At 47.7% G+C, this 18466-nt stretch overlaps 1 protein-coding gene across 2 annotated transcripts in view; it reads left to right on the forward strand.

Annotated features, from left to right (window-relative positions):
- The window catches only part of LOC133346574 (ras GTPase-activating-like protein IQGAP1), a 112869-nt gene that overhangs the window by 32914 nt on the left and 61489 nt on the right, over positions 1–18466 (forward strand). For both annotated transcript variants that reach the window (XM_061558234.1, XM_061558235.1), the window contains exons 15-23: positions 2110–2273; positions 4607–4697; positions 5538–5714; positions 7430–7581; positions 11005–11175; positions 12334–12417; positions 12730–12801; positions 13959–14028; positions 17875–18083. In XM_061558234.1, the coding sequence (XP_061414218.1) occupies positions 2110–2273; positions 4607–4697; positions 5538–5714; positions 7430–7581; positions 11005–11175; positions 12334–12417; positions 12730–12801; positions 13959–14028; positions 17875–18083 (1190 nt within the window). The remainder of the gene's footprint in view (positions 1–2109; positions 2274–4606; positions 4698–5537; positions 5715–7429; positions 7582–11004; positions 11176–12333; positions 12418–12729; positions 12802–13958; positions 14029–17874; positions 18084–18466) is intronic.

Genomic DNA, 18466 nt, shown 5'->3' on the forward strand with positions numbered 1-18466 from the left:
GCCTCTAACAGGTAATCCCCAGGGGTTACAGGACTTAACCATGTGGTAAGAGGTCAGCTGCTCTGTGGCCTAGGATACCCCTCATTTGACTCCCCCCAGAGCCTGCTTGGGGCTTTAGGGAGCTTCAGGGCGAGGGTGTGTTTATGAGCTCATTAAAGCCACAAAGTGTGTGCATTAGACCTTCCTGGGCAAGCTGCCGATGTTGTTAATGATTCCCAACACCGGGGCACGAGAGAACCGTGGCTCTCACTGTGTGGCCGCTTGCCTGTGGCGTGTGTAGTAATTGGTCGCGCGTGCCTTGAGTCAGCTGTCTTTTAGGCCCGTGAATTGTGAAAACATATTTTGGGCTTAAAAACACTCAATATACAAGGCTATGATGCCAGTGGATGAGAATACAGAAAGTAGGTTGCTCAACTATCTATGTGGTTGTTTGAGTGTTAGCTGCTCATATGTGCAAAGTTTTCTCTGAATAGCCCCCTGTTCTCTCACGAAAACTGCTCAACAGGGAATTTACCGGTCGGAACATTTCAGGGTCCTCAGCTGCTCTGTGGCCACTTGAGTTGCATAAGTACAGGACAATTACTCCAACATCCTCTCGTTTCATATTCTTAGGTTTTTTCGGTAAAGTCACGTAGGTAAAAAATTCTAATTAATAAAAGTAAAATAAAATAAAAATCAGCTATCGTGCTGTGACGGTTCCACCTGAAGACGGAAGCTTGTGTTGCCTCCGAAACTTCGTGATTTTTATTTTATTTTTATTTTACTTTTATTAATTTAGATTTTTTACCTACGTGACTTTACCGAAAAAACCTAAGAATATGAATCCTTGCAGTCACGAAAGCTTCAAATCTAGAATCCTCTCGTTTAATCTCATATAATAAACTGGCCAAAGATATTGTGAAGCTTTCCTGCATAAATAAAGAATTGACTATTAAAATCCCTTCCACCAATTTTTTTTTCTCTCTCGCAATGAGCCACCAATGCTCTGTCACACTGCTGCCAACGCTTTAAGATCGTTGAAGTAACTGAGTGGCTCGGGAATCAGAGCCCCTCGCCAGCACCCCTCAGATTGTAGCTTTCAATCCAGACAGCTGCCCCTGATTAAAACGATCAAGTGCAGAGAGCTCATGGTCTCGGCGCAAGTCGCTGATGACTACATGATACATTATGACATTCAGTTCGGTTATATTCCAATTGGCTACGCTCCAGCTCAGAGATTTATAGAATATTACTTAAAATGTCATGTCACTCACACACATTTCTCTGGAGCGGAGTACGTGTGAAAGTTAAGTGACCCCAGTGTGTGGGTGATAAAAGTCACTTGAAGGCATCAAGGCAGCAGTTCTGTGACCTCTCCTTCCACGGCTGTCCTCCAAAATACAGGTTTGCAGTGCTCTGCAAGAGCCCCACATATGCATAGTGCACAGAGAACATGAAATGACATTGGACAAAAATACCCCCCGAAAAATTGTCTCGCAGATTTGTTGAGTGGACGAGTGAAGAAGCTCTATAATTTTAGGATAACTTAATTACTACATAACGTACATAATCCTTCCAGCTCTCCTGTGCAAAAGTATGAGTGCATCTCAATGGGCTCATACCTGAGTAGATTATTTATTGATTATGAACCTACCAGCAAGGTGAGGTACGGCAAAGCAACCCCCAAAACCTGCGCGGCTTGGTGCCGCGCAGGTTTGGGGAGGGGGGGTGGAGGAGGAGACCCTCATCTAGCAGTTGATTACACTGTGTAACACGATTTTTGTTCCTGGGTAGTAAGTGTTATTTTCTAATTGCTTATGCCTCAAAAGTATAGACAATGGCTATTATTCCCCACAAACTTTGCTTTTGTGACTTGGACTTTAAGTGAAGGAATGACACAAATGCACACGTTATCTCATTGAAAATAGGTAAATTTCAAAATATCACTGTCCTGGTCACAAAAGCAAAGTTTGTGGGGAATAATAGCCATTTTTTGTACTTTTGAGGCATAAGCAATTATGAAATAACACTTACTTCCCCGTGAAAAATGATCATCACGAGGAACCGCTGCTGCCTTTTCCTGCGTGCAACGAGTTCACCACCTATGCAATCGTGGCGGCTCTGTCGCAGGCGTGCTCGCCATCGGGCAGATCAACGAGGCGCTGGAGGAGGAGGAGCCCGTGAGAACTCTGGAGGCCCTGCAGCTCCCGGCCGTGAAGCTGTCGGGTGTGGAGCCGGCGCTCGCGTTCCGCTACCGCGACGTGCTGCGCGCCAGCAAGCGGCGCAAGGCCAAGGTCAGAGGGCCGTGTCCCACCAGCGCAACCGACCGTCTCCGCACTTCGCAGCGGCTCTTGGCTGGCCGTCGAACAAAGACGGTCACCGCATCGCGCGCTCTCGGATGCGCTTCTGCGGCCGTCTGGAATTCTCTTCCTTTTGCGATATGAGGATGCCACTGGAGCTATGCACTTTTAAATCTAGATTGAAAACTAATTTCTTCAGAACAGCTTTTTGCGTTTAGTTGGTTGTCCTTTCCCCGCAGCTCCCGATTCGCACGGTTGGCTGTACAGCACGCGAAAAAAGTCTAACATAGTTCATACATGGTCTTCCAATGCTTAAGTTTTGCCGTTCGCCCATTCTAGCGATTCCACTAGTCTAAAGTGGTAGCTGAAAACCCGAATTTTAGGTGTTCAATGCCGGATCAGGGTTGACTTAGCTCATCATTCTGCTGAATATTACGAGGTGAACATTACTCGGTGGGTATTACTCAGTTGTCACCCAACAAAGAATAGTTCCTGCCATTGAAACATGGAATTTCTACCACTGTTTCAGGACTGCAAGCAGAGATGAGAACCGCCCACTCACTGCTGATTTGGGAAATAGGGGATAACTGGGACTTTTGACTTGAAAAAAAGAAAGAATATTTAGTGTCTTTTTTTGGGGGGAGACAACACAGAGGCAAAGTTAGGCACAGCCTTAAAGCAAAGCCCTGTTACAATATACTGAAGGCGTGCACTGTATCACTGCGAGTCGTTAATCGTGAGAAATCGTAGCCCAATTCATTCGTCTTTCGACTGACCGCTTAAGTCATCGTAGTTGATGACGCCGAGCTGAGAGGCCACGCAGTGGGAACACAAAGATGAGCTGTCGCGCTCGTCGTGTTATCGCCCGCGTTGCCTTGAAGCAGCACTCGGGTGCCCACCAGAGCTCCACAGCTGCTGCAGAGGAATTTAATAAACTCTCCGAGCATCTGGAGTAGTCACAAGGCGCCATTCACAAACGATTCTCTTTTTTGTCAATGGGCACGTTTATTCGTTCGCTTTGCCTTTCCAAACACTCGGTATCTCGGAAACAACGGCAGCAAATATGCGAGCTTAATAAGGACGTACAGTTAGACCCACAGGAAGGCATTGTGTATGGAACTGTTTCTTTCCCCTCTCATTATGGCTCAATGATGGCTTTTTCATTTAAGACAATTGAATGTAATTTTCCCAAGGCAAAGTTGTTGGTCAAATCAGGGTTGCGGGGAGGGGGCTGGGGAGGAGAAGAAAGAATCGAGAATGACAAATAAACCGAGCGTGAATTAAAAGCTGAGCTTATGGACTGAGAGGCTGGAGAGCGGCATTCTCTCTCTCTGGAGAGGTCAAATAGGCCCCAGGTAACGTCTGGGATTTAAACATTACGATGCACTGCCATGAGCAATTGCATAATTTCGTGCAATTACCGGCATTTACGAATGTAGCGTAATTAGTGACAGCATTACTAGCTTTTGTCAAGACCCACTTATTAAGGAGCAGGGGAGGGAGAGAGGCAGCACTGGTTGGCACAGCGCTCTTTGAACTCGGGAACCTGAGTTTGATTCCTGACCCCGCCTTTAAATTAGTGGCGAGTGATATTTGAACCGGTTCAGGCCATACACCCACACTGACCACCATGGTGAAATATTGTTTTAAACAACCCCATGGCTGCTATGGCTTGGCAAGGCTTTCATCTAGCAGTGGTTTGACAAAGGGTTGCACGTTTAAAATGTGTATTACAAAAAGGCAAATTTAAAGCTTTGTTTGAATTCTAGTCTTCATTTCAAAAGTAAAAAAATGTCTCCCAACTCAAAGGAGTTGTGACCAGGAGATGAGGACTGCCGTCCCTGCACTCACTCGAGTGGGAAACACCTCGGGCCTTGTCGTCACGCGGTCAAAACCACTGCTCTTGGGTTCACCTGAGATCTGAGGCAGCAGTGTCTCGTACTTCTCTCTTTACTGCTGCCCTCACTGCCCACACGTCTCCTGCTCCTCCTCCTTGCCGTCAAGGGGCATAAACCATCATGCGAACTGCGGTCATCCTTGCAGCGGGTTTTAGCTCATCATCGAACAAAAACTGCATCGCGCGCTTTTTAGATGCGCTTCTGCCGTAGTCTGGAACGCTGTTCCTTCCGATATTAGGAAGCCACTGGAGCTATGCACTGTTAAATTTACATTTTAAACTTATTTGTTTAGAACAGCTTTTTGTGTTTAGTGTGTTGTCCTTCCCCCACACCTCCGATTACCACGTTTGGTTATATACGGTGCGATAGAAGTTCAACAACACACATACACACATTGCCTCACGACTGCTGCCCCCTCTCCCCACGCAGGAGATGGCAGACGAGTCGGCGGTGCTGTGGCTTGACGAGATCCAGGAGGGCGTCCACGCGGCCAACAAGGACAACGAGGCCGCCAACAGCAGTATGCGAGCATCCTTAACGTGACACTTGGCGGTAGCATGAGTTCTTTTGATTCTGTCTCAGCCAAGGTTCTTCTGAGTATATTTTCCAGCAGGCCAAATAATAATATTCATGAAACTAGCACGTGCTGGCGGCGCCACGGGACACCGTGCGTCACGTGTACAGGCATTACGACGTCACGTGGCAGAGTGATGTCATAACGCCTTTACATGTGACCGCTTTGCCATCTATTCCAGATGTCTCGTCTGCATTTTGTTTATCTATTTTTAATGTGGCTAATCGCTGTCTCTTTATATTTCGACGAGCCATACATTTGGGCAGACCGTAGTGAGGTAGGACACTCAAAGAGCCAAATGTGGCCAGTGGTCCCTTAGTTGAAGAACTATGTCATTGGAACCATGTGAGTGAGACATGAATTGGTCCTGTACGATTAAATAACACACACACGACCGACATGGCATTCATTTGATAAAGTGCTGTACATGACTATATTATATACATGTAATAATCACTACACCTGATGGTGATCAGCTGATAGATGCAGTAGAATTCATCACCGTGGATAAATCCACAGAAGGGTGATTGTCTGTCCGTGTGGATTACACAAACAACGCAAAGCACGCTTGCCAACCTTATTGCCTCGTTTCAAACCCTTTTTCACGGCGAAAATTGCTCCAACATTATTTTATTCCCCGTTCCCAAAAAATGTTTTCCAAGGCTGTGTGATTATCTTCGTGAATCATTGGCGCGTGGTAAATACATTTAAAATCCGTCCGCCTGCCGATACACCGGCACGGGGCGTCAGAGCGTAAAGTGCCGCAACGCGGTCGTGCCGTGGCAGTGGCGGCAGCGGTGGCGGCGGTGAACTCCGCGCTGGGGGACGCCGGTGACGGCGTGGCCGAGACGCTGCTGGGCCTGCTGCGTACGCCGGGACTGGCGCTGCGCGGAGTGACGCCCGAGTGCACCGCCTCCTACCACCTCGAGCTCTCCGACGCCAAGCGCGAGAAGGCTGCTGGAGGTGAGAAAGAGGCGCACCTGGGGGGTGGGGGGGGGGTGCTGGCGTGGTGGCCGTGGGCCCTGGCACCAGGAAATGAAATGGTTCTCTACCCTGTTTAGTTTAACCCACTTTTCAAAGCCCCGCGCCTGGGCCCCTCCAGCCTGTGGAACCCACTGTAGTTGCATTTGCCTGTTTATGTATATTGAACTTATTTCGCACCGTACATAGCCAACCCTGCTAATCGGAGGTGGACAACAAACTAAGCACAAAAACAGTTCAAAAAAATGTAAAAGTGCATAGCTCCAGTGGCTTCCTAATATCGGTAGGAAGAGCGTTCCAGGTGGCCGCAGAAGCGCATCTGAAAGGAGGCAATGCGGTGACCATCTTTGTTTGATGGCTAGCCATCGAACAATGTCCTTATAAGACTATAATATGGAGCTTACTTGCACCTAACTTTTTTGCATGTGTTTCATTTACAACTGTAAAATACTGCATTTGTTACTTGTGCAATATTCCTTAAGGTCCCTATACTCATTTTTTAAAGTCAGCAATATTGCTGGTTTTGTTTTTGTTGCTGCTCTGCTCACGCACCAAATATATCTCTTCTAATGTAGCCAGGCAGGGAACTAGCTTAATGGGACTATCCGTGTAACAATCAAATAAACTCAAATTCCAATCCTCCCCAGTAGCTACGCCACTAGCAGGACACACGTGGGAGTGTATCCAGGAACTTTTGGCAGGTTTCAGCCAAGTTTGGTTGTGTACTTCTTGGGCAGTGGGGCTTGCAAGTTTATAAGTGGTGGTAGGTGGCCAACGGACTCGGCGATGAGGGGGGGGTTATGAAGGGAAGTAGAGATGGTGCCGCAGGAGCAGAGGTCGCAAACGGGTTTTGATTCCTTACCCGTACCTGTACCCGTCCGCACCAGGGTTGCAAACGGGTACCCGTACCCCTACCCGGCCGTACCCGTACCCTACCCGTACCCGGCCGGGTACGGGTAGGGTACGGGTATCGGGTACCTGATTGCGACCTCTGGGATGAAGCCATGTTGCAGCACGGGTGGGTTGATTCTAGGAACTTTAATTGTGAGAAGAGACAAGACGTTGGGAAATGAGTGACAAACAGTTACTCACCAGTGACTCACGGCCTACCCGTACCCGTACCCGGCCGCACCAGGGTAGCCGGGTATCGGGTAGTGTACGGGTATCGGGTACCCGGTTGCGACCTCTGCGCAGGAGGTAAGTGGCAAAGAAAAATAAAATCGAGTAGGAACTGTAGCTGATGTATGGCCAATGGGGGGCGCCATGGTGGTGAGATGTTATTTCCTTCACCTAGTATGCCCGAGGTCATAGGTTCGATCCCGACTCTGACGCCTGTGGATAATTGATGACAGTAAAACTTTGCTATCTACCCAGGAAAGCCTCATCGAGTCTCAATACTTTTTCAGCAGGGTCCTGCATTGGGATGTTTGTTGAGTTCCATTATTGGCGGTTTGGCTTGTGGGAGAAACCCAGAGCACATGGAGGAAGCCCACCAACGCATACGGGAACAACGAGAGCCTATCCATTGCATGCCCCGCGTTGATTGTTATCCGTGTGGCACGAACAGTGGTTGCTATTATCGTCATGTAAGTACTTGCAAGGACAACCGCATATTATAAAGCGTTCCAGAATCCACGCGTATGCAAGATTTGTATTTCTTCTTTAACTGTGCGGTCTCTGTGGGGGCGGGGGAGCAGCCAAGGGGGAAAGCAGCGACAGCCCATGGAGCCGGCACCGACTCAGGGACGGCTCCGACTTCTTCTTCAACTGGGAGAGCGGCGAGGGCAGATGGGAGGCGCCGCAGGGCGTGATGCCCAGCACGGGGCAGCTGAGCCGCGACGAGATACAGGTGAGATGCAACTGAGATGCAGGTGAGATGCAGGTGAGATCCAAGTGAGATTCAAATGATATACAAGCGAGATACAGGCGAGATTCGAACGAGATCCAGGTGAGATACAGGTGAGATATAGGTGAGATATTGGTGAGATTTAAGTGAAGTACAGATGAAATACAGGCGAGATACAGGTGAGATACAAGTGAGATGCAGGTGAAATACAGGTGCGCATCTCACACCGCTGCCTCTCTCGCCGCTTGCGCTGCGCTCGTATCGAGGTGCAGGCAGATACTGAATGTGCTGTGTTGATAAAGCGACGGAAGACGCGGTACCGAGGGGACTGGCCAATCTCGCTGCCGAGCAGACGGACGCCAGCTGCAGAAGAAGATATTTTAACCAAGGCCTACTGAGCTATATCGCTCTTTTTCAGAAGTGACCTGGCCACAAATGATAGCATATCGAAGTGGCTTATTGTGTGGAACAGGGTCAGGGCAGGGAAACGTGGAAGGAGAGGAGAGAGGACGACACCGTGGCGTGGCATTGCCCGGGAAATTCCACATTCCGCCGTCTGGCAGTCGCTGGCGACATCCTGCCAAGTGCTGCTCGCGGTGCTGGGAGGGATTGTTGTACTCCCACCAGTTGCGCGTGGAGCTCATGGGGATTGCGTCCAGCAGGGGGACAAACGCGGCACGAGATTCACGTCTGTAGCCAGTGCTGGGGGATTTCAACACCACCGTTTCCTGTGTAGAGTAGACGACGGCCCATTGCAATGATGCTGCAATAATAACAACAACAACAACTACCCTGGGCGGAGTGGTGGGTGTCGGGGTTCGTGCATGGTATATCCCAGCAAACTGAGTTCAATTCCCGACCACAGCTAACACGAGTGGGGCGCGACATCTGAACAGTGGAATTTCCATCTCTGGCTCACGGCCCCCAATCGAGATGAGCAGGGCTTCTTGCTAGTTTTAGCAGGAAAACTGATATTTTCAGATTTTTATCCATGCATTGCCGATAACCAAATCACCCAGAATGTGCCCGATCTCATCTGACTTGAAAAAGTAACCAAATTTGAGCCTGGATAATACCTCGGATGGATGACCACCACTCGTAACAGGTTGTTATAGGCTGTGGGGCTATATAATGATGGACAGCAGAGGGCAGTACAGCACAATCAATTGTTGTACTATACTCCTGTGTTCCCACATCTACGCTCCATGCCTTCACAACTTACGCACTGACCGGCGTGGCGAAGAATTTACAAATGACCCTCAGGCCCTGCACGGTGTGGGGATGCCCTCATCCAGCAGTGGATTGACAGGAGGGCTGTAATATGTGCATGTATACGTGACTCTTTAGTGGCACGTTAAGCTGGCACATAGCCACCGCCTTTTCCACCACGAGACGAGTTTCACACCCCCACGACCCCACAACATTTGGCGCGAGGCACTCGCCAAAACAAACCAGGGCACAGCTTCGTCCGTATTGTGCGAGAATGCACGGACGTCCTGCCAGAATGACCTCATGTAGGAGCACAATAAAGTTAGTAGGTAAATAGCCGAACGTGTGCGCGCCGCATTCACAAGAACCCGTTAGAGCCGCACGTATCGTGGCCTCTCGTATTTTAATTGGTACAACAATTACAAATGACAGTGCTGGGGCATTTGGCCCGTGTATAAACTGATGTTCGGCAGCTGCGTCGATGCGGAAAGAAAGGCTCTTTTTGTACGTCGCCGGGTTAATTGGGTTCTCAGGGGCTCATTTCCCTTAAATGGCACTGTAATTGTGTAATAACGCGCCGCTCAATGGCTTGTGTTGTGTGAGCCGCAAATGCTTTAAGTGCCGCACTGCATTGAGCAATAAGTTGTGTACACTGGAATACAAGGCTTTATTATTCCACGTAAACTCCGTGACCTGTTATTAAATACATCGGCACTGCGGTGTGATTTGTACAGCATAACCCTCCCGTCTCCCCTGGCCCTCTCCTGCCAGTGGGATCTCGGTATTAAACTGTAATGTATAACACTCAGTTCGCGATGAGATTGAAATCAATTTCACGAAACAAACTCGTACATCAATCAGGCGTTCACTTATGTGAACCGTACAAACCAGGTAATGCCCAGCGAGGTACAATGTCTCGTTTGTAAGAGAGACCTCGATGAAATACAAAGGGAACATTGAAAATATAAAATCCGATCTGCCAGGATTTGTAGAATTTACTTTTAAGAAAACACATTATATCAACAAAGCGCTGTATTTATTTTTCAAATTTTTTTAAAAATCACAAGTCAGAGCTAAATGTATTTTTTTTGTAAATTCAATATGGCATTTAAAAACAACTGTTTTGTTCTGCTTAGCTAACCCATTTGTGTGCGGGTATCTTGTGAACACACGCATCCATGAATAAACAAAACGAAAGTTACAAATACTCGACGCTGCCCATGGATGACCTCAGTCCAATGCAAATAAGAAAGTGAACAGGGACCACAACTTTTATAATACAGTAACACCTTTGCCGAATACGGGAAACTCACCGCTGTGCACGATTCTTCCGGAACTTTATTTTTTTTTTTAACCAAGTATCAGTGAATTCACATTACAGACTTAAACCGGCTTTTCATTTATGGGGCGACTTTCTATCGATACGGTGACTTGGATCAGAAGACAAAATTGCCATCCCTGGTGATGTCACGCAAACCAGTTATTGTGTTTTGGTGAGACACAAAAACCCAGGAAACCCAATTGTCCCTTTATTTGGTTATGAGGATCAGAAAGCAGCAAATCAATCTGAAAATGAACTCTCATTCAGCTCCAATGAAAATCATGTACTCACTTCGTGATGCATAGTTCGGATAAAAATGTCGTCATTGTTTTTGACTGCTTGTCCATAATTTCCGGATGCTATAGAATTTCAGATTCCCAACACAGCACTGTGTCACACACCCCGAGAGACTCACCGTCGAGCTACCTGCCTCTGTGCATGCGTGCCCGTGTACATGTGCGCGTGCGTGTACATTTGTACGTGTGCGTGCATGTGTATGTGCGTGTACAATCGCATGTGCGTTCGCACGGATGCATGCGTGCGTGCTGTGTACATTTACATGCACGTACACCTGTGCAGTGTTAATTAATGTTACTCGAGCCGGCAGGTAGCGTAACCAACAGCAACAACATGTGTACCTTCGCACATGCGCCCATGAGCTAGCATGCGCGCGTGTGTACATGTATGCGTGCCTGTGTGCTAACGATTGAGTGTGTGCTGGGCATCCCCTAGGTTGACTCAGACTTCAACGAGTAACACTGGGGAGATAAAGGCGGTCGGGCGTGGTTGTGGCCACAATCCATCCCCTAGTGCGCCGTGTTGGCCTTAATAGGTGCTCGCTAACAGCACTTGCCCCAACGGTCCTTTCGTCTGTGTGTGTGCATTTGGTGTTGCAGGCAGTGGTTGGCCGCGTGACGTCCGTGTACAACCGTGAGCGGCTGTGGCTCACGCACGAAGCTCTGGTGGCGCGGTTGCAGGCGCGCGGACGCGGGTACCTGGTGCGCCGCGCTCTCCTCGCCCGCCGGGAATTCCTCACCAATCAGCAACCGGCCATCACCACTGTGCAGGTGCGGCGGAAAAACCAGTAGCAACCACGGACACCCTTCCACCGCTATTCCTGCCACTGTGTGGCTCCAGCCAAGCCAGAGCAGTGCACATGGACACTTTCGGGCACCTTGGGTCCGTCCGCCGCTGTGGATGAGGGCCTTCCCACACAGCGGTGGCTGTTTGACGGTAATTCACAAACGCCGGATCTTGTGGGTTTGGTGAAGGCGGCGAGCATAGCAGTTGAAGCGTAGAACAGTACAACGATGGATTGCGCTGCCCTTTGCTCACAGCTTGCCGATGTGCAACTGTGCTCTAAAGAACGAGCAGCTGCGTGGCATGATTCTCCTGTGGAGGTCCTTGGACAGTGCTCACCATTTCACATTCCTTTGGCAAGGGCCAGTTCAAAAGTTATCTTTTGTCGAGTTATGCTCATACAGCCGTACCGTGAAGCGTGGTAAGGTAAAGTGAAATAGCCCTCATCACTGACATGGCTTGGGATCGCCCTCGTTCAGCAGTGGATGGACAGAAGGCTAGTAAAAGTATGTTGGTGATTGCAATTGACCTTATTTTTAAGCTGTCTGAATTATGTTTTCTCAAATCAGAAATTTTTATATTTTTCCACTGAAATGAGTGTGGGGTGATACACTCATTTGTGATCCATGAACCAGTGGAATAAATTCCACATTGCCATGGTGAAGAAAAACATTCTTATTTTCCCGACCCCTAAGGGATGATGAGGTGAGTCAATACCCAATTCGTGTGTTAATTCACTACGGACTTTTAAATATATGAATTTGCAATGTATGTGTGTTGAACTTCTTTCACACCATATGTAGCCAACCATACTAATCGGAGGTGTGGGGGAAGGATAACAAACCAAACACTAGAAGCAGTTCTAAAGAATTTTTTTTTAAAATCTGGGTTTAAAAGTGCATATCTGCAGTGGCTTCCTAATATCAGAAGGACGAGTTCTACACAAATGATATGTAGCAACACATGTCAGTTTTAAGTTGTAATCCTAAATTATGAATTGTTAATATAATTTTACATGTCAACATTCATGGTATCTTTACCAAGAATCTGCATGCTCAGCAAAACTGTCAGCACTGGGCAAATTGACTTGGACAGTGCCTGTTATAATCAAGGCGTGATCTGTGTGCTCATGTTGTCACTCTCAGGCCTACTGGCGAGGATGCAAACAGCGGAAGGTCTTCCGCGCACGGCTGCAGCTGCTCCGTGACAACACGCCAGCAGTCATAAAGGTGATGCTCGAGGCTCGGACGCTGCTCAGAGTGCGGGTTTATCTGGGTTGGTGGTGGTGGTGGTAAGAGTGGACCCTCCGATTCCTTTGTGCCTGCCATTCATCATCATTGTCGTCTGTCCCTTCCGTCAGCTCAGTAGTGACGGCTGCGACAATGGGGCCAAACAGATTTACGCCAATGGTTCTCCTTCTCTCGGTGGCACAATGGGGGGGGGGGGGGGGGGGGCGAAAGTTTAGTCGCCCTAACCGCTGCAATGGTGACGTTTGTGCGTTTGCCACCCCACCGTCCCCGTGTCCGCGTCCATGTGCACAGATGCAGGCGTGGGTGCGGATGTGGCTTGCTGCCAAGCGCTACCGCGCGCGCCTCCAGTTCTTCCGAGACCACGTGAGTGCGGAGTGCGGTACCTAGTGATGTAAAGGTCGATTAGTGGACGCCGCGGTGGCGAGATGTTAATCACCTCGCCTGGTATACAGGAGGCCGTGGGTTCAATTCCGACCCTGACGCCCATAATATTTAGAGTTTGCATGTTTTTCTCCGGGTCCTCCGTTTTTTTCCCCCTCCACATTTAGAACCAACGCGCGTTCAGAGTATTTGTCCGCGATACATTTTCACGCGATAAGCCGCTTCTTTGAGCTGTCATTTGTGATAGCCAGGTTACTTCTGAAAAAGAGCTTATACGGCTCAAATCATAGTTTAGTTTCAGTGTGGTCATCATCATCATCATCAGCTGTGGTCTATGCAAGCTGGATAAAGTTCTACCCGAGCCATTAGCGTTTCTCATGGTCTCGCGATGCAGCGATCCCTTTGAGCTCTCAGCACTCAAGCAGATTTTATCGCTCCACCTCTGCATTGCATGTCCACCACAGCAACGTCTTTTGATCAGGTGGGTTTATGGTTGAGCGTGCCTGTAATATAACAGGTTATTAATATAAATAAATGAATAAAAATACCCCACGAAAACCTCATTGAGTCTCAAGACCCTCTTTCATGAGACTCCTACATTGGGATGTTTGGCCATGCAGATGAGGGGGGGACACACTAAGCTCTGCGCAAAACATGTTCGAGAATCAATTGCCGTATTCCCATTTCCTGTCTTCCTCACAGCCTAAGTCTATAGAACCTGAACCTGCCTGGCAGTGTCCCATTCACGTGCTCACCAGGCTCATCCAAGTTTTTCGTCTGATATCTGATGAGATTGGGTCATCGCCAACTCTGGGGGGTGACACAGAGGTTATCACGAATGTGAGACAGCCAACTGCAGGGCTGTGAGGGCGTCTTCACGAGGCAGTAAGAGCTAGTCACTTGACTGCAGTTCGCATCATGGTTCAACGACGGCTGGTGATCGAGAACTCACGAGGGAGTGGAAGCCAAGGAAACGAAGACTCCTGAGATGACGCATACCGCACAGATGGAGTGATGAAATTATGTCCTTGTCTCGTTGCTAGATGAGAGTTGGTGAAGCTTGCAGAAGCCTTTTTCCAGCTGTGTATATATCATGGCTAATGATGATTTGTTTGCGAATTGCTGCTTGTCATTTTCAGATACCAGAAATAGTGAAGATTCAAGCCTTCCTGCGTGCCAACAAGGCGAGGGAAGACTACAGGATACTGAGTGAGTATGCAGTTGAGCCTCTTCTCTTGGGGAGCGGTGGTGCAGTAGTTAGCGGGTCGCACTCTGAAGCTAGCGGCCTGAGTTCGATTGCTGCTCACGCCCAACAACCAGTGGCGATTAACTGAACCAGTCCTGGGCCTTACCTAGGTCGACTAGGCCTCCAATGAGTACCTGGTGGAGTGTGTCAACATCGCCACTGGGGAGATAAAGGTGGTCAGGCATGATACTAGCCACCCACCTCCTCGTGTGTTGCGTTGGCCTTCATGGATGCTTTATTGTCCATGGCGCTGCAAACATTAGATTATCAATACAGCATGAGAAAACAGTTCCTTTTCCATAGGAGTGCTGGTGATTACACCTGGCTGTCGTGCAGAGCAGGTTGGTGGCCTCAGCCCAGATGTCAATGCCTGCGATGTTTCTCAATGCCATAAAGTTATCATGGGGAAAGTTTGGTTGCAGTTTAAAAAAAAATCACAGGTCATAGGTCATGCATAGGCCATCATCAATACCATAGGTTTCAGATTCCTTCTGGTCAGAATATAAATATCCAGTTCTGTTGACTTGTCTTGCTAGTCTTGGTAAAATAGCAAAGGCCTACTCCTGGCAAAAAAACATTCTGTCATTACAAAGGGTGTTTTTTTTGGAATTATAGTGCATTGATTCATTGATTAATATTGACTCTGAAGCTCGCGAATACATGCGTGGAATCGTATTTACAAGAATTGATATGTTTCAATGCGTACACATTATTGGAATACGCTCACGTCACCACCATCAGCCACTAGAGCTGCTATCATGCATCGCAATGTTAAAAAATAATAAAACTTAATATTGACATGGCATCGTCATGGGGGAACGGAGGTTGTGACACCTCTGTTATTTTAATAGTTGTACGGTTAATGGACACCTGACACTTTATGTTGCGATTAATTTGGCCGTCGAATTGAACTTCTTCACCCCTTTTACTGCTGTAGGGGTGTTAAAGAGAGGGCCCGTTATGCATGGCAGCCTATGGAAAACAAACACAGTGGGCGGGGCTACGTAAGTGCACGAGGAGGTGCCCTCTACGACGTCCGAGCCAGACACCCTGGGGGGGGCTGGTTCGAACGTTATGATCCCCCGGGGCCCCACCCCTCAGGGAGGGGTTGGGTATAAAAGGGGATGTTCAAAGGGCTCGAGTCAGTTATGTTTAAGCTAAGGGAAGAAGACTGAAGACGTCTTAGATAGAGCCCTGGACTCCCCTAGTTCGATGTCCTTTTCAGGGCCGGACAGGACTGAGCCAGCGGCGTGGTCCCGAAAGCCAGAGCCGGTGCTCTTGTAAGAGCTGGACTGGAACTCCGGGTACCGGGCCCGACTTACCAGTGTCGGGCCAGTTAGCCTCCCCTAGCCCATTAGTGGAGGATTCGGGGCTAGGACAGAGTTAGCTAGGGGTGTATCCCGAGTTATACGGGTGAGGGGGCCGATACCCCCTCGAGTGTGTATATGCCCACTGTCGTATTGTGAAATAAATATACGTGTGCCTCAACCTCGGCGTCAAGCGTCTTCACCGGTACTTCACTGCCATGGAAAATGGTGTGAACTCTTGGCAGCAGGAGCGGAGATGAAGAGTGCCAAATGATACGTCGCATCTCGATCGGACGCAACTAAATGTGGAGATTACAAAAAAAAGCAAAAGCACAAAAAACGGAATTGCATTGCTTGCTTACCTTATGATTTCTGAAGTGGAGCTATTGTGACTCACAAAAAGTTCACGGCGAGAGATAAGTTCCGGAGAGGCCCGTGAATAGCACATTTTACGGATAATGATATAGGCCTACGAAAACGTATATATATTTTTAATGAATTGCCTTTAATAAATACATACATCAGCTATTAAATACATGAAAATTATCATAACACAAAAACATTTGTTGTAACAAACATAAAGTAAATAAAACTAAATATTAATTTATAAATTAACTTACCTTAAATTATGTTGATGTTGCACAGTAGAAGGTTGTAGTAACATTTATCTCATCGCTTTATCTCATAATTTTCTCGCATCACATTCTCTCTCATCGCTTTAGCTCATCACTTTCTTCCTTTCAATGCAGTCGTCGTGTCGAGTTCCAGATGCGATTTGCTGATAGCCAGAATCGTGGATAGCAATTTCATGAATAACGATGGAATACTGTATAAGGATCAGCTGGATTAGTGGGTAAGCCTGTGTTTGAATGTGTGTGGCCCTCGGCTGGCCACCTAAGCTCCATTTCGTCCTTCCGTTCCCCTGTCACAGCACCATCTCATCCACATGACACTTATAGCCAAACGTAGATGTATATTATCATCATCATCATCAATGAGGACGTCACCCTGCTGCTGCTCTATTTAAGACCGGGAGCAAGAGCAGAGCCCCTCACCATTCTGGCGAATTGCCCGATGATACTGGATGCAATTACTAGCGAAACGTTGTGCTCAAAAATTGTAAATGTTGTGGTTTCACGCGTCAACACACCGGTGGGCTAAAGTAGTAAACTATTTGTCTTTTTTCAACGTGACACTTTTTTGCTGATTGGCCGTGTCGGGTGGTGGAGGGTTACGACACATTTATAAATAACGCGATCTAACCCAAAAACGTTGATTATGATCATCAACAATATCACATCAGTGTCATCATCAACAATACCACTTCTTCATTGTCATCATCAACTACAATATCACTTTTTCATGATCAAAATCAAGACGGAAAAATGTATGTCCTGTAGTATAACATATATTAAAATCGGTAAACAGAAAACTGCAATATTTTAACAATTCAATTTTGATCTGAGAGAAAGCCACAAATACGTATCACATAAATGATCACATCCAATTGCGATGCTGGCATCATTCCATGAGACAAGTACATTTTCCATCAGCAACTTCTCCAGTGAGTTGTCAACTCCCGCGTCTTGTCAGAAAACGGCCTCTGCAAGATGACGTGAGAGTCACTTCCTAATTGTGTTCAGTAAGCCTCTTATCCACACTGGGTGGCACATGTCCTGCAAAACGTATTTGTCACATGGCAATCAATCAGATATTTCTTTCCTCAGAGCGACACAATGGCTGACTATGCATGATGAATAAATTAAATGATTATACAATGCAACATTTATCGAGGAAATATTGCATATTTTTGCGGCTTTTGTCCTATTGTCTCTGTCAATGTTTCTAATCGATATGCCATATCTGGAAATATTGTTAATGAGCATGGTGCGGTACATGCTTGGAATTGCACCGAGAGAGGGAAAGCGTAACACATGGATGAGAGGGAACGTAGGCACTTGAGAGACTTAATATTGACTGCTTAGAAAAGTCGGTGGACTTCGGCAGTTTAATAGCTAGAAGGGATGATGGCCGTATGGATTGAACAATGACATCAGCTCACGTATAGGTTTAAGATGTATTGTCGCATCGTCACACCGTACGAGATGGTGATGCCTTGGGCAGGTCTTTCAGATGCGCTTCTGCGGCAGTATGGAACGCTCTTCCTTTCGATATGAGGAAGCCACTGGGGCTATGTACTTTCAAATCTAGTTTGGACACTAATTTCATTAGAACTGCTTTTTGTGTTTAGTTTGTTGTCCTTTCTCTCACCTCAAATTAGGAAGGTTGGCTATGTATGGTGCGACAGACATTCAACATACATACAGACATGACTACTGATGATTTGGTTTTGATTTGTTTGAACAGACATTGGGTGACTCGGCTGAGACCAGGGGCTCGGAAGTGTCAGCTCGCCCTGTAGCATCTAAAATGATCCCTCTGAGGCACCTCGCCACTCCGCTTTTCTTTCTGCTCTTGACTGTTCCTACGCTCCCGTTGCAGTTGGCGCCAGCAACCCTCCGCTGCCTGTGCTGCGCAAGTTCGTGCATCTGCTGGAGCAGAGTGACCTGGACATCCAGGAGGAGCTGGAGATCATGCGGCTGCGCGAGGAGGTCGTCACCACGATTCGCTCCAACCAGCAGCTCGAGCAGGACCTCAACACCATGGACATCAAGATCGGGCTGCTTGTCAAGAACCGCATCACCCTGCAGGTCTCTGACCGCTTTCACGTTGAACTAAGACGGTCACTGCAAACGCAGCGCTTTTTAGATGCATTTCTGCGGCCATCTGGAACGCCTTCCGTCTGATATTAGGAAGCTACTGGAGCTGCGCACTTTTAAATCTAGATTGCATTTTTAAAAATTGATTTTTTTATGTTTAGTTTGTTGTCCTTCCCTTGCACCTCTGCTTAGCACAGTTGGCTACATACGGTGTGAAAGAAGTTCAACATATGTTGCGTTGTAAATGACGACGCTGAGGCAGGTTTTCAAGTCAGGGGCTTGCACCGGTTTTTTAACAAAGAAAGTAAGTAACCACCAGGGGTAGGTGTCCTACACTCGGTCCTTCCCTGGACCCTTAGCTCTCTCTACTGCTA

Source organism: Lethenteron reissneri, chromosome 24 (assembly GCF_015708825.2).
Source record: "Lethenteron reissneri isolate LAM-NWPU_2019-01 chromosome 24, ASM1570882v1, whole genome shotgun sequence".
In the NCBI taxonomy this organism is placed as follows: domain Eukaryota; kingdom Metazoa; phylum Chordata; class Hyperoartia; order Petromyzontiformes; family Petromyzontidae; genus Lethenteron; species Lethenteron reissneri.